This window comes from Sinocyclocheilus anshuiensis, unplaced genomic scaffold (assembly GCF_001515605.1).
Source record: "Sinocyclocheilus anshuiensis isolate Anshui unplaced genomic scaffold, SAMN03320099.WGS_v1.1 scaffold676, whole genome shotgun sequence".
Lineage (NCBI taxonomy): Eukaryota > Metazoa > Chordata > Actinopteri > Cypriniformes > Cyprinidae > Sinocyclocheilus > Sinocyclocheilus anshuiensis.
Window position 1 is genome coordinate 3,427,798 of NW_015558579.1, and position 16,419 is coordinate 3,444,216.

General features: G+C 34.6%; 2 protein-coding genes across 4 annotated transcripts; both read right to left on the reverse strand.

The window, feature by feature from the left end:
* Window positions 1-322: 322 nt before the first annotated feature.
* Window positions 323-8,156, reverse strand: LOC107679809 (calpain-1 catalytic subunit-like). Of its 3 annotated transcripts, none has more exons than XM_016475491.1 (13): window positions 8,061-8,156; window positions 7,694-7,939; window positions 7,318-7,390; window positions 7,059-7,177; window positions 6,830-6,963; window positions 6,489-6,663; window positions 6,251-6,325; window positions 4,699-4,784; window positions 1,707-1,781; window positions 1,462-1,622; window positions 1,103-1,269; window positions 1,004-1,015; window positions 323-901 (listed from the first exon to the last, which is right to left on the reverse strand). In XM_016475491.1, exons 2-13 carry the CDS (start codon window positions 7,931-7,933, stop codon window positions 692-694), a joined length of 1,527 nt encoding a protein of 508 aa, XP_016330977.1. In that variant the 5' UTR covers window positions 7,934-7,939; window positions 8,061-8,156; the 3' UTR covers window positions 323-691. The 3 variants fall into 3 exon arrangements, with proteins under 3 accessions (XP_016330977.1, XP_016330976.1, XP_016330978.1); XM_016475490.1 differs by having other exon boundaries at window positions 7,694-7,952; XM_016475492.1 differs by having other exon boundaries at window positions 8,056-8,156.
* A 1,059-nt stretch (window positions 8,157-9,215) lies between these two features.
* Window positions 9,216-10,882, reverse strand: LOC107679751 (protein-lysine methyltransferase METTL21D-like). Its single transcript, XM_016475390.1, has 4 exons — window positions 10,732-10,882; window positions 10,154-10,226; window positions 9,886-10,005; window positions 9,216-9,666 (listed from the first exon to the last, which is right to left on the reverse strand). The coding sequence occupies exons 1-4, from the start codon at window positions 10,875-10,877 to the stop codon at window positions 9,559-9,561; spliced, it is 447 nt and encodes a 148-aa protein (XP_016330876.1). The 5' UTR covers window positions 10,878-10,882; the 3' UTR covers window positions 9,216-9,558.
* Between the last annotated feature and the right edge of the window lie 5,537 nt (window positions 10,883-16,419).

Sequence of the window (16,419 nt, forward strand, 5' to 3'; positions counted from 1 at the left end):
CTTTTCCTTTAATAAATGTAGAATTTTTGATAATGTATCTGAGGCGTCGTGCAGCGAACTGAGAGGCCGCAATTTTTCTCGGCAATCAAAACAAAGCACTTCCAAAATATGTCCAAAACACAATGGGAATTTCCAAAAGATCCCGGACGAGCCCCCATTTGTCACAGCTTGCGTGCCGGCTATGAAAATAGTAATAGAAAAAAAGTAACTTAAAATGAGAAAAATAACTAGGTATAAAGTCATGAAATATATAAAGTAATATGAAAAGAGATATAAAATAGCATAAATGAAGTACAAAACAAATGTATGTTTGCTTTCTTTAAGCAATTTTTAATAGACATTAGTACAAACTTAAGCTGTTAGTTTCAAATGACAAAAATTATAAAACACTGGTGTATTCCGCTAAACCTGGAATTCTGAAGCATAGTGTGTGTATGCACAACATTCTATTTAGACCTATGCATTAAACAATGATATTGAGAAACCCCATTTGTAAAACAGACATGAAGTGCAATGTCTATATATTCATGTAAAATTACATGATCAGGGACTGAAAGCAACATTTTTTTTTCACTAAGGTTTTGCAATAATGTGACGAAGATAAAATAACTAATATAAAATCAATGCACTGGTGTCTTTCCATTCAACTGGTGTCCCACTGATTGTTCCTTAATGATCTCATACAAGATTTCTAATTTCTCTTAAGGGATCCACTCTTTAAGAAGATGGACAGCATGAATTTTGCACACTCATTAGGATTTAGAGTGGATGGAACAATGAGATACTCTCCTGGTTCAAGCTTGAATAATTTCATCACATGTCTTGCTTGGGTAAATTTCTCACTAGCTTCCACAGGACGTTTATTATAGAAGAACTTGGCTGGGAACTTCTCATCTTTCATCTAAAAGGGAATGAAATATAAATTGGTATTTACCCAACCACTTTAAAGATACATATAGTTAATAGAGTAATTAAATCTATGTATGTATTAGAATTTACTTGCCTCTGGTGGTATCTGTTAAAGTCGAAAATAGAATAATAACACACAATTAATATGTGGAAACAAAAATAGTTGTATCCTTTGACTTTTGATAATACTGACCGCAAAAACACTGAAGCCGATGGAGTAGTTAGAAACAAGACTTCTGTATCTGTTTTCATGTTTCTGCATGAGGGACACCAGTATGTTTTCAGGACACTGGCCACTAGCACATTCCTCATCAAGAACCTCAATCCTAATCCGAAACTGAGGGTTTGTCCAGAAAGTCTCTAAAACACATCCAAAGAATCAGACCTTTGTGTTACACATATACACACTAAATCGCCAAAAGTATACACACTCAAACATTACACAGATATGTTTACTTGTTGAACATTTAATGGTTTTCAACATTAATAAGGCCCTCAACATATTAAGATTACACTCACTCCTCACTCGCTCTCATTATAGACATTAAATACCTTTATTACTGGGGCGGCCACCAGCTGTAGTTCCAGCATCCCAGCTGCCATAATAGCATGTGGAAGTCCAGCTGTATTTAGAGGAACTGTTCAGAAAATCAGGACTGAGGCAGCAAATATCAATGTCCCTGAAGTTTTCAGTGAAGTCCTCCATTGACATCCTACAGTAAAATATGTTACTGAAAAAAAATTGATTCATATTTAATGCTGCAAAAGATCTATCTGAAAGTACAATTAATGCCCACCAGAACTCCCCATCAATGGCCGAAGAACGACAATTGGATTGGTCACTTTCACTCACATTGTTCCACAATAATGACCTGAAAGTAAAAAAAAAGCATATACAATAATAGATTGGGTTTTGTTATAGCACAATAACATTGGCTGTGCAGATATCTCAATCCAGTGGTGTGACTGAGAGTATATTCTCTACCAGGGATATAGCACTGGAAATAAAATTATACCTTTGAAGCTGAATATATTTTTGTAGTAATTTAAGAAATTATTTCTCTAAAAGTGTATAACTGACTTGATGAAAATAAATAGCAAATGTTAACAATTACACAGCAAGGATTGATGGACTGAGAGTTAGCTTAGATGAGTGCGTCAACTTAAAGTCAATTTTAATATTAACCATCTATTTAAATGTTTATATTATAATAAAGACTGTTTTTTATTTTAACAGACTGAAATGTTTTACAGTAAAACATCACATAAATAAAACGTCACATAAATAAACTTTTTATTCAAAGTTTTTATTATTTTATTAAACTGAAAGTATTATGTTTGTACTTTTGGTCTTTTCCCCCACCAAAACAATGATGTAATTTCCTAGAAGATGATGTCACTAATGAACTGGCTTTTGTTCACGAAAAGGACAGCCTATTACAAAAGACTGACAAAGACAACCTATAAACAAAAGACAACAAAAGCTATCTTTTGTTGCCAGGTGAATGCTGGCGATATGAATGACAGTGACCGTTGGTGAAATAAAACAACAAACACTGCTAGTGTGAACGCCTTCTAACAGGACTGTAACGCCATATTGAAAACATATAAGAAAAAACTATTCTAAACTGATTACCAATTATTAATTTAGTATACGTTTCATTAGCGAAATAAAACAGAACAGAATATTTTCAAATACATTTTAGAATGTGTGGACATGACGTCAAAAATGTGCAAAATTTGCCCCACTGTTCACTTATTTGTAGGAATAGTAGGAATGACCCATCTAGTTAAAGGGATAGTTCACCCAAAAATGAAAATTCTGTCATTAATTACTCACCCTCAAGTCATTCCAAACCCGTAAGACCTTCGATCATCTTCGGAACACAATTTAAGATAGCACCATGTCCATGCGTTGTTTACGTGCAGGATACTTTCCAAAACACTGAAAACAATATATATATACTAGGGGTTGAATGACTTCTGATTTTTTAAAGTCGACTTTTATGTGATGAAAGTCGAGTCGAAGTCGACTAGTCGCTGATGACGTCATTAATGAACAAATAAGTCTGGAGCTCTGACAAACACCTTGTGCACAGCTATGGCATATGACACAGCGCTGCCCACATGGCTGTTGCTCCTATAACTGCTTTTTTATCAGTTCTTTTGTCTTTGGGTCGTTATATTTCTCACAGATTTCTACTCATTCTAAATCAGATACAGATAAAGCAGCACAGTAAAGATTACATTCATATGAATGCATTAGTGAGAGCGATTGCGTGTGTGAATTAATTCTACCTGGCAGCGTCTCTCTACTAGTAGTGAAGCTGTGGGATTTAGTTATTAAGAAATATATTCTTGAACTTTTCAGTTTCTAAGCTATTTTATTGAGAAATCACAGAACAGTGTTGACAATACATTTCCGCGCTGAATGATTCTGTGCGCGTGCTGTACGCGCTACTGTCTGTAGTCTATGTGTGTGTGTTATAGTGCAGCAGCGCATTAGATTAGAACGCCGATTAACGTACCTGTACAATAAGCTGTTTAAAACGTGCATTGTCCTGTTCAATTTCGAGCATCCAGTAATATAATCACATGTCTTGTGGAGCGCTTTCAGAGTATGCATTTATTTGTCATTTGAACTGTTTGGAAACGGAGAGTAAATGTGGAAGTCCTTCAAAGATTTCTTATCCTGTTGCGCCCTCTATAGGACCAGCGACTAGTCGACGTCAAGCTTAAAGCGTCATGGCAGAGCATTGAAGTTGACCAGTCGACTAGTCGATTAGTCGGTGCAACCCCTAATATATACTAAATTTTTTTAAGGTAAGGTTGCAATCAATTTATTTTTATTAATTTACTATTTAATTTATTAATTTATTAAACAAATTTAGTTGACTAACTTTCAGCAAAATTTGTTTATTTAAATGTAGCTAAAATAAATTGATTGCAACCACTTACCTTATAAAAATGTAGTAAATTCAATGAATAATTTTCTTTTTCAGTGAATGGCGCTATAGGGTGACGCGGAGAAGAATTGTTGAATAAAGTGGTTATTCTTGTTTTTTGATGCACAAAAACTATTCTCGTATAGCTTCATGGTATTACGGTTGAACCACTGATGTCACATGGACAATTTTATCGATGTCCTTACTACATTTCTGTGCCTTGATCATGGTAGTACCCTTGCTGTCTATGGAGGGTCAGAGAGCTCTCGGAATGCATCAAAAATATCTTAATTTGTGTTCCGAAGATGAATGAAGGTCTTATGGGTTTGGAAAAACATGAGGGTGAGTAATTAATAACAGAATTTTCATTTTTGGGTGAACTATCCCTTTAATGTTAGTAAGCTAAGCTTAGTATAGACCCAAATTGTATGCAAGATTAAAATTAGTGTACCACAACATAGTATGCTGAAATTAGTATCCTAAAGATACCAAGGCGTTCTACTATTTCCATGCACACTTATATGGCTAATATAGCAAAACCTCTTGCGCTCTGGAGGAGAAATCGATTCAGAACTATGAACACAAAAATAAAAAATAAAAAAATAAAATCTCTCGAACATGGTATTGGTGAGTTGCTTAAACAGGTCTGCAGTAAACATGAAATTAAATTAAATGTGGATTCCAGTGACAGGATGCACGTACAGCTATGCAACAAAATGGTTTTGCAATGTGATAGTGTGTCACAAAACTAACCTGCTCTTCTGCTACACAATCAAAAAGTAAATATTAGTAAATATACAATGACACTTCATACATCAATTAATGAGTTTCATGTGACTCTTACTTGTCACTCCAGGCACCGGACCACTCGCCTTTTCCCCAAGGGTTCAACACTCTCACCAGCTTTACTGGTTCTCCTTGGGATGTTACCTGTCAAATTCACATACTTTCTGTTCAAAATGCTTATAATGAAAGGCTATGAACCCTTACTGTGGGCTTGTTACTTTTCTGTAGAATGCCAGATTCTACTGTCACAACAGCACTGACAGCAGTTCCGATCCCAGCCTTCATAGAAAGCAGCTACCCATTTGCCTATGCTCAACAGCTCCATGATTATTAGCTATTACAGAAGGTTCCAACGCTCACTGATGCTCCAGAAGGAAAAACGATGCATTAAGAGCCGGGGGGAGAAAACCTTTTGAATTTGAAGATCAGGGTAAATTTAACTTATTTTGTATGTTGGGAAACATGTAAGTATCTTCTGTAGCTTCTGGAGGGCAGCACTAAATGAAAAAAAATATGATATTTAGGCAAAATAAGAAAAATGTACACATCTTCATTCTGTTCAAAAGTTTTCACCCCCTGGCTCTTAATGCATGGTTTTTCCTTCTGGAGCATCAGTGAGCGTTTGAACCTTCTGTAATAGTTGCATATGAGTCTCTCAGTTGTCCTCAGTGTGAAAAGATGGATTTCAAAATCATACAGTCATTGTTGGAAAGGGTTCAAATACACAAAAATGCTGGAAAACCAAAGAATTTGTGGGACCTGAAGGATTTTTCTGAAGAACAACAGCAGGAAGTTTAATTGTTCGGGACAACCAAGGGACTCATGAACAACTATCACTAAACAAAAAAGCACAGCTGTGGATCATTCAGGTAACAACACAGTATTAAGAATCAAGCATACAGTATGTAAACTTGTAAGTGGGGTCATTTTTATAAATTCAACTATTATTTTCTCTTGTGGACTATATGTAAACATCTTTTACGTGAAATTTCTTATTCAGGTCAGTACTAAATAAACAATACCAAGCATTTTGTATGATCCCTCTTATTTTGGTAAAATAATTAACATTTTGCCGATTCTGCAAGGTGTATGTAAACTTTTGACTTCAACTGTATTTCATGAATACTGTATGAATTGACTGTATGAATCTTTGAATGGTTAGGAATTAAGTTGATTCGTACTAACATTTACTATACCCAAATTTATTGGCCAGTTGAATAAATTAATCAGACATGAAATATATGATTTGTAAGTTTAACAGTAAGTTAGAACTTGGGATGCGGCTTAATAAGCTCGTTATTCACAGTCTGAGAGGTTCCTCAAGCTTTCACTGGGTTTTACCCATTTGAGCTGTTCTATGGATGTTGACCGTGTTGTGTGCTTGACATCCTTAAAGAGAACTGGAAAGAGGAACTTTCAAGAACAAAATTTAATAATTGCTGGACATAAGAGCAATTATGTATAATTGTATAATTGTATAATGTATAATTAAGTATAAGAGGGGAACTCAGCTGTAGGAATTTGCACTGGGAGACAAAGCATTTGTATTTCTCCCACCACTGACCTAATTACATGACATTTAAATGACATTTAATTCTGTGCAAACTCACCTTGAAAACCCCTGTCACAGTATATGCATGGCCTTGAACGATGCCATTGGGTAATACTGTGTTTGCGGATGTATCCTGATAGATATATAGATATAGATTAAAACATATTATATCATTAATGACACAAAGATAAAATACGGTATTATGTATAATCGGTGCTCTGCATGGTTTCTTACTGTTGTTTATATTTAGTTCATATGTATGAACGTTTCAGACTGAGGTCACTGGAACTCCTTACCCCACGAGAAGTGCTGCAGCCCATAAGGGCCTTTGCTTTGGCTGCGCGGTCCATCAGGCTCCACAAATCAGTGGAAGTTTGTTTCAGTTTGAAGTACACATGGATGCCACCGGTGAAGTCCAGCAGAGCCTCAGATACACAACCAGCATGCATGTCAGCATAGGAGCCGCACACCCTGTAAGAGGCATTGCAAACATGCTTATAATGTTGGATTCTTAGAGATTAAATTCTAATGTGTTACAAACAAAACATATAATAAGGGTCATAAACGCTTATAATTATGGTAAAAGCATATATTTATGTTCAATGAAAATGAAAATATTTAACATATTGGCACCTACTTGGCATAAGCTTTCTCCAGTAAGGCAGGCCAAAACTCATTAGATGTTTTTGAATGAACAAAAATGAGCTTTCCTTTGATTGTTGGCAGTTTGTCATCAATGACAACGTCAATCCATTTACCAAATCGCCAGAACTAAGAATTTGCAGAGCATAAGGCTTAATGGCTGATACATGATTTAAACAAAAAAAATGTAATCAAGTTATGTTGAAAAAGACCAAAGAACTCACTCTGAAGTGAAATATCCCTGCATAATCTTTAGCAAATGACTGGTCAGCTGGCATGATCTGGTCCATGATGTCCTTCTGAAATGTTAAAGCCCCAACTGAAGCAAGAAACCAGCAGTTTCCTAAGGTTAAGGTACAAATATTCTTTCAATGAGTTGATAAAGTCTTCCTGGTGTATATACAGTGACATTATTTATTGGGTTGGTATCATTTAAAAACCAGCGATTACTGGAGATGTAAATAAATACATAATGAAACATACCTAAATAAGATCCTTGGGAATAGTCAAACCTAGAAGCACCCTGTACAATGAGCTGAGGGTCTGATACTATATTCTAACGAGAAAAAATAAATAAATTATGCATTAATATTTGGTCTAGAGATTTGTGAATACCACAAAACGAAATTGTCTCAGATAATGTACTTTGGGTCTGCTTTCATGACACTTGAGATGTCTTGTCACAATAGTGAACCTGTTCTGACAAGCCCTAAGAGACATTTTGCAACACTTAATTGCATGTTATTTTCAACAAGTTTTTTTTTTCTCAATTCTTTCAAGCAATAATGTCTATTTACTTTGAGATCTTTTTTAAAGTTACTGAACATCTGAAGATAGAAAGTCAGTACAGGTTACTTACTGATGGTCTCAACCACTTGATTTGGCCCAGATCCATTTTAAGTTTCTTCTGTGGGTCAATGGAGCTGCTGTCTGGAGGGAACTTGTCATCAACAAATCTCATTTTATTGGTGATGCAGCTCTTCTGCAGCTCCTGGTAGTCCTGATCCAAGAATTTCAAAGGGACATCAAGAGTGCCTGTTTTGTCTTTTGTGGTGGATTCATTCCTGAGATTTGGGTGGTTCAAACGAGGTGGAGGCATTTTTTTCTTTTTGAAAAATCTGTTTATTTTTATTTTTTTTTCAGAAAATAAAAAAAGTTTAAAGTTGTTCGCGGGCTTATAATTAGCAGACAAATTAAATTATTTAGATATAAATGATATACTTTACCTTCTAGGATACGACGACAACTCTGCGAGTTCACCTAAATGAGTTTTCTCTTTCGACTTATTCTTTTGTTCTGCCCTAGGCTCTTGAGTTCCGTTCTGACCGAAAGCTGTTTTTAGAAAAGGGCGCAGCATTATGTGTAAAAGGTTTTTCCTCCCACCTGTAAAACTGCATAACAGTAATTACCACCAAATATAGCCCTAAGTCTGAACATAGCATGTTGGTAAACCAGTAGGCTAAATGTTGTTTATATATAAGTATTAACGAAGAACCTGCATCTGACTAATCCTTAAAAAAAAGTTACATTTATACGAGATCATGAAAATACAGAAGCTCAAGCTATTGATCTCTTCACAGTCCTGTTATTTTCCCACCACTAAATTCAGTATAAGCTTTATTTTAAACCAGTTATATACTGTATTTGCGTTGATACCAGGTAAGATCAGGTGGTTCGAAGTACAATCAGTTGAACATTACTGTTCAGTATTACTATTAGCATTTGGACAAGCTTCTGATATTGACTCCATAATATTTTTGGCACAGCAAAACACTCTATTAGCATTTTTTTCCACCAAAGACAACCCCAATATATATGTATATACTTTACCTGTACACTTTCCACAATAAAATAAATCCCTATTATTTTAAATTTTAAAGTCACACATAAACACATAAAACTCTTAATGTTTCCAAGTGCCCCAAATTTGAATCACTGAATTACAATATAGTAAATTAAGAGAAATTGTCACATCTGACTCTGTAATTAACAATGATCCAAATATTTAAATACAAACATTAGTAAGAATCTAATTAATAGATTAGCTTCAAATCTCAAGAATTGCAATTAAAGTCAAAGTATGTCTGCATCCAGATGTAGCTCTTTAGTTACTCAAATCTGAAGAAATTCTGAAAGATTCCACTTATTGTAAATATCTCCACTGTACACTGCAACCACAACTTTGCTATCTCTAATGCGTAATGCGTTCAGTAACCCAGAATAACAATGGCCAAAACTGACCCTCCTGTAAAAAAAGTTGCAACAACACAATCTCATGTTTAGTGATATACTTTTCTAGCATTTTCTAAAGGTTTTTTAATTATTTAGCATCAACAAAATGCTTTTTGTTAATTTAAAGTGTTTATTTACAGATCACACTCAGTTTAACATTCTCTAAATCGGTATGTAAAAAACACATTTGAGATTTATTTTTGCCAGTTAACACACACAGAACCATTCACTATATTTTTGCCAGTTAACACACACAGAACCATTCACTATATTTTTGCCAGTTAACACACAGAACCATTCACTTAAACCTGTTTGTCTGCAAAGACACATAAGCTCACATTAAGGCCGACCTCCCATACCACATAATAAGCACTTAAAAACAGTTTGTATTCATATGGTTCAGTGTCAAACATCTGACCAACAACACCACAGTCCATTGAAACACAAACAACCCATCCTCGCCATTTCAAACAGAAGAGCAAATAAAGCCATTCAGTCGACTCTTCGTCGCAGGTGGAGAATGCGAATGTCAGGACTGTTGAATTCAGGGTCTTGTTTCTCAGATGGGATCTCCTCTGACTGGAATTCTTGCAGAAGTAGCTGTGAAACAGAGTATTTGATGAAGAATAAGATAACAGCAGATTTAGCATGGCGATGCATTTAACTGGCTTTTAACTCATACAATTAAATATATATAATCTGCATACCATTACTTGGAGTTGGAGCTAAAAGACCAACTGGTCTAATACACTCTCATTAACATGTGCCACTAAATATGACAATGTAACTATTTAGTGTTTTACAGCTTGATTCTCTTACCTCAAAGAATCTCTTTTCTATTTCAGGATTTACACCAACAGTGCGTTGCTCATAGCAACAGATGATACACGTCTCTGGTCCAGCCAAGAGTTTCAGAGTCTCCACCAGTGGCTCCACAGACTGTGGAATATAAAACACTGAGGCTATTAAACCTAGTAATGTTAATTATTCAGCACTGCAGAGCTAACTATTGCTGTATGGGAACACAGGTTTAAGAAAAATTAAGAAAATTAAATAAATTATTGTGCAATATTCATTGTTACAGTACCTGCTCATAGTAGATACAATCAGCCATCAGAATATAATGAGGAGGAGGTAGAAATTCTTCGACATTTCCTCCCCTTTTAAAAGGAAAATGTTTCATAAGTTGTCATTATTTCATAATACATTTTCATGAAATAAAAAAAAAACTTTGGTAACACTTTATTTTAAGGACCTATTCTCGCTATTTATTTACTAGTTTGCTTACTAGCATACTGGCTGTTTATTAGTATTTAAAAACCACATATTAATGCCTAAATCTGTATGACCATATTTTAGATCCCTTAATCCGACCCCATACCTAAACTTAACAACTACCTTACTAACTATTAAAGGGGTCATATGATGCGAGTTCAAGTTTTCCTTTCTCTTTGGAGTGTTACAAGCTCTTGGTGCATAAAGAAGATCTGTAAAGTTGCAAAGACTAAAGTCTCAAATCCAAAGAGATATTCTTTATAAAAGTTAAGATTCAACCACGCCTACCTAAAACGGCTCGTTCTAACACGCACCCACATGTCTATGTCACGATGTGGGAAGATTTGCATAACGCCGCCCAAATGTTCACGCAAAGAAAGAAGGCGTAACCCCACGTCCCCTTTGCTGCACTGATACATTCTTAAAACAGACCCGTCATTTTTCTCTATTTCTCGAACAAAATAATCTTCCGAATCCTCGTCAGTCGCCATGTTCTTTCTTAGCTCGCTGAACACTGAATATTCTACGTCACGCATCTGCGTGACATCTGATTCGCGCTTTTTTTTTTTTGTTCTTCCTACTAAAAGATAGAATGGACTCATAATACTGGTATGAGTATTTATGTAATGTTGGGTATTTTAGAAAATATTTTAAGTGTTTTTATTTATTTTTTTTCATTTGTAGTCTGGTAGTATTTTACTTGAGATAAAACAAATATCCAACATGAAAATAAAAGAAAATTGACCTAGTTAGTTTTTGGAAGCCATTTGCTATAAAATGCAATTGTAGTAAGTCAGTCGACTCTAATTTGGTTCGTTAGAATTATGCTATTTGTACAAATATTGGCTTATCTACCGTGTTATTCGTTATCAGAGTAATTTTTTTATTGTTTATTATTGTTACATTTAAGTTTATAATCTCCGCAAACAACAGATGGACCAAATTAAAATTTATTGAGTTCAGTGGCGTATACAATTTCCCGAAATGCTTGATCAGTAGTCGCAGATAATTTGCAGACTAACATAAAAACTAGGCTAGTCTGCTGCAAGTTAGTGATTTTAATACAAAGCTTCCAAAGCTGCAGATGAGAGTTTTAATACGTACCACAATGTTAATACGTATTTGTGACACGTACGTGACGTATGCACGGTTTTGTGATCGCTGTAAATTATGATGTATGGATTTGTTGTTGCCGTTCTTCGATATATTGTAGTTTTATATAAAGCCACTAGATGGCAGAGCAGACTAATTCATACAGGTTTTATTGCTTAAAGGGGTCATATGATGCTGCTAAAAAGAACATTATTTTGTGTATTTGGTGTAATGAAATGTTTATACCACAAGGATCCACCTCGAAATGAAATCGTTTTTGTATAAAGTCACTAACTGGGTAAATCCTAAACATAATTTTGTAATGAGTCTCCTTGACCTTTGGAGCAGCTGGGTATGCCATATAACGGGTAAAAGCTTTGTCCTTTACTGAGGTTTCAACATCTCCCAGAAAATAACACTATAATCACCAGTGATAATACATTTAAGTTCTGTGTAAATAAGTTTGTTATTACACTTACTGTCTAAAAGGTCAACATTACATATTTTCAAAGAGGGAAGAGAAACTACAGGTCTAGCATTGCATACCTTATTATAACCTTTTATTGTAATTCTCACTCTGTATTTATTAATGAAATCATTATAAGATAAGAAAAAGCCATTATCATCTAATAAATCATGAATAAAAATAATGCCTTGGCTATACCAATCACTTTTAAACAGAGATTTCCTATTAATAATTACAGCCCTATTGTTCCAAAGAGTGGAGTTGTGAGGGGAAAAGTTGTGGGTAAATATCATTTTCCAAAAAAGCAGTACTTGTTTATGAAAATTAGATACCTTCAGAGGAATTTTTCAGGGGTCGAGATCACATCTCAACACAAATTCAAGGCCGCCAATATTTTTAAAAATGTGGTTAGGAATATGGTACCATATTGAGTGTGACTTTGTTAAACACTCTTTTCAACCATTTTATTCTGCATGTACCAAGAAGAGATTCAAAATCAATGGCTTTCAAACCTCCATGTTCATACTCTTTCACCATATGGAATTTACCTAAATAATGTGTTTTATTTTTCCATATAAGTTTTAATAAAATTGAATTCACCGATTTAACTACTCTTGGGGCAGTATACAACGCTTGAGATAAATAAATAAGTTTGGATATTCCCTCAGTTTTAGTCAAGAGAACTCTACCCAATATAGATAGGTCTTGAGATAACCAATGATTTAAGGATTTTTTCATACTTTCTATTTTAGAGTTAAAATTTGAGTGTTGTCTATTAACAACATCAATCATAAACCCTAAATACTTAACCTCTTTTTTCACTGGAATGCCCTCTATAGCGTCTAAGTTACAATTATGGATCGCCATTAATTCACATTTTTTAAAGTTTAGAGTCAGACCTGATGCCTTTGAGAAGACAGATTTTTTTTCAATAACTAATGGAAGCACCTCTTTATTTTTAAGAAATAAAAGAGTGTCGCCTGCAAATTGGCTTATAGTAAAGGTCCTACCAAGAATGTCTATGCCTATATTATCCTCAAAATTTTTTATGAATAAAGACATTCGTTCGACTGCAAGATTAAAAAGTAATGGTGAGATAGGGCACCGTAAAGGTTTGTATAATGAATTTTTTTTTTAGTTGCATTTTTTCCACACTATATAAGGTAGTTACAGCAAATTTCGAAATTCAAAATTTAGGTAAAATTCAAGCGTCCCTTACAGAATCGTCACTACATAGGAACTATGCTGTGGTGGCAGGACCCTTAACTTCTCCACGCTGGAAAGGTCCACACTTTTTGGTCATCCACTCTGACATTGACAGCATCACCTAGACTCAGTACGGGTTTCTGACTTCACTGTGGCAGTTGTAGAAGAATGCTTGTTTACCTTTCACTTCTAACCTTTGCATCTTCTGGCCAGGTAAGTTTCAGAATCACTAATCCCAATGCTTCTCTGCTAGAAATCAGAGGGTTTTCTCTCTCTCTCTCTCTCTCTCTTATAATGTTCTTTACTTAAATTCTTTACAAGAAAACTGGACCATCACTTTCCAACTCATGTGCAGTGCCAAACCAATTATTAATAATAGAATGTATTTAACACAATTATCCCCTTCAATTTAATTGTATCATTATTATGTGAAATCTATGACACTTGTCTTCTCACTACATCTAAAACAGTGTGTCCACAGAGAAGGGTTCAATCATTCATATGCAATAAAATGGATAAATATGTTTTTTTAATGGTGAAAAAGAGTTTGTTTTATCAAAAGCAACACTTAATAATATCTCATATCAAAGCAAGGTTGTTTTTCAGTGACACATGCATGTTTCATAAGGTTTCAAAGTTGTGTACCCACTTTTTGTCAACACCGTCAGACATCTTTAAAAAAGCATCATATGACCCCTTTAAAATGTAATTCAATCAGGCTATGTCAGGGGCAGCTGTCACTCTAAATGACCCCCTCGTCACATTTCTCCTCTGCAGAGTACATCAGTGTCAGGCTCTGCTAAGTTTTATGGTTTTAGAATATTTTAAATCTTAATGTTAATATTTCCTGTGTCACAACCATGATTTGTCAACACCATCTTCCAATTTCTGAGGAAATTATTTGAAATATTTAGATAATTATATTCTCCTGAAGCAGGTTCCATTAGCATCTAGCATCAACAGAAACAAATAAAATGGCTACTACATGAACTCCATTGGTTTTGTGAAAGAAATGCCAAATTTGTCAACACCGTTTGCTATTGACTGTTCAAATGCGGAGTTTTGCGCATTATGTGTCTGTGTGTGTGCGCGCTCGCGCGCGCGTGTGTGTGTGTGAGAGAGAGACAGAGAGAGACAGCGTCACATCACAGTAGAGTCAGCTGTCTTAACCGCTGCTTGTGTACTGCATCATTACTGTGTCTGTTCCCCTTTCGGGCTTGAACTGATGGTAAAACTAATGACATTATTTACTGTCTAAGTTTTAGTTTTAGAATATTTTAAATCCTAATGTTAATATTTCCTGTGTCACAGCCATGATATGTCAACACCATCTTCCAATTTCTGAGGAAATTATTTGAAATATTTAGATCATTTTATTCTCCTGAAGCAGGTTCTATTAGCATCTAGCATCAACAGAAAAAAAAAAAAACGGCTACTACATGAACTCCATTTGTTTTGTGAAAGAAATGCCAAATTTGTCAAACACGCAAGATGTCACCACCATAAGATTTTGAGTTCCAATGATATATCAAAATACTTAAATGACTCTTGAATAAAAGCTTTATAAACAATAACAATAAATAAACAGTTTGTTGTGTTTGTTTTAATACAGTAATTGATTGAGTCAATGTATTTGATAGTTAAAAGGACTACAAATTCAGATTTTCGTCCTTAGTACATTTCAGTAGCTTAGTACATATAAGATGCATAAATGTAGTTTCATCTGTCCGTGTACAAGGTTATATTTTTTTTTTCAATTTTGCACCGTTTTGTCCCACTTTTCAAGAATCAGTGATCAGCAGTTCTCTGCTGTGCTGTCGGCAATGCTTACAATATGCTGCTGATCTCCATACATCATTATTGCTAACCTTCCTGCTAGCTGCTTGCTGACACTTTTAGGGTTGTAGAATATATAGGAGAGCTCAGCAAGACATTTTAGTCACATCCTGGCTTGAACCCTATATAGACACTGTACTGTGACTATTTTGGGAACATATTTTCCTTTGGTCAGTGGTTCCCAGCCCTCTTCCTGAAGCCCCCATTAACACTTGCATGAAACTGACCCAGGCATTTGAGTCTGCGTGCTGTGAATGGCGCTGAGTGAAGCTTTTTCAAGGGATAGTTGTTTCTTTGGTGTCAGCTGTTTAAATGACTCCTCAGTTATCACGTGTGCATCATCTCCTGTATCAATTAAGTTAAATGATTTCTGATCTATTTTCATTAGTGTATTACAGTGCTAAATAAATGCAATACAAGGACATATACTGGTAATAAAGATTTAAATAATAATAATAGTAATAATAATAATAATAGCTTATTCATAAAGAAAAAGAGAGAGAACACAAGCACAGCTTTGCAGGAAACCGTACACTGAGAAATATGAGAAATATAAAAACGCTAAAAAAAACTATTAATAGGTTAACAGTAAGTTCCCGTACTATATACAGGGAACAAATGTAAAAGATCTAACTACACATTTCATGTACATTTTAGTTTTAAAGTAAAATGCTATTAATTGTACAATTTTTTAGAACAAATCAGCGTATAATTTACATTCAAAAACTGTACATTGATATCCCTAGACCTATGTTTCTTAATAGTTTTTGTTATCAGTTATGTACATTAGGGTTTTATGTTACATAATCTGTTGTTTAATGAATGTTTATTGCAGTTTTTTAAATGTCGTGTTTTAGCATAATGGTGTTTTGTGTTTGCGTGAATGACACTGTGCACCTTGTATATATTAGTATATTCTTCAGCTTGTTTATTCAAAGCAATTCAGAAATTAAACGAGTCACACTAAAAGTTTAATGCTTTACCATATTTGAAAATATGTACCACATGCACTAAACCCTACCCTGAACCTAACCGATAGTGTTAACAGAAATAAACAATTTGAAGCAACTATGCCGGTTTAGATTATTTAAACTTTTTTTTTACCACATCCTGTACTCAAGTGCAAGTGAAGTGCTGTAGGTGAGCTACAGAGTAAGAAATTATGCAAGAAAATGTATGGAGCTATATGTAATGCAAATGTCAAAATGTATTAACTTAAAAATCATAGCATAGCAAGTTTCCAAGGACTCGCATGAAATTTTGTCTGAAAAGCAATAAAATATATATATATTTTTTTTTTCAGATGGAAACAATAGTGAATGGAGCAAGAGAAGTGTTTATTTTAAAAAAACTATAATGCTCTTCCACACACAAGATAATGGCAAAAGATCAGTCAGGAAAATATTGAGAGCAAGTAAGAGCTAGTTGTTAGCTGTTAAAAATAGATACATATATTCCCCAGATATTGAAAGGGAGTA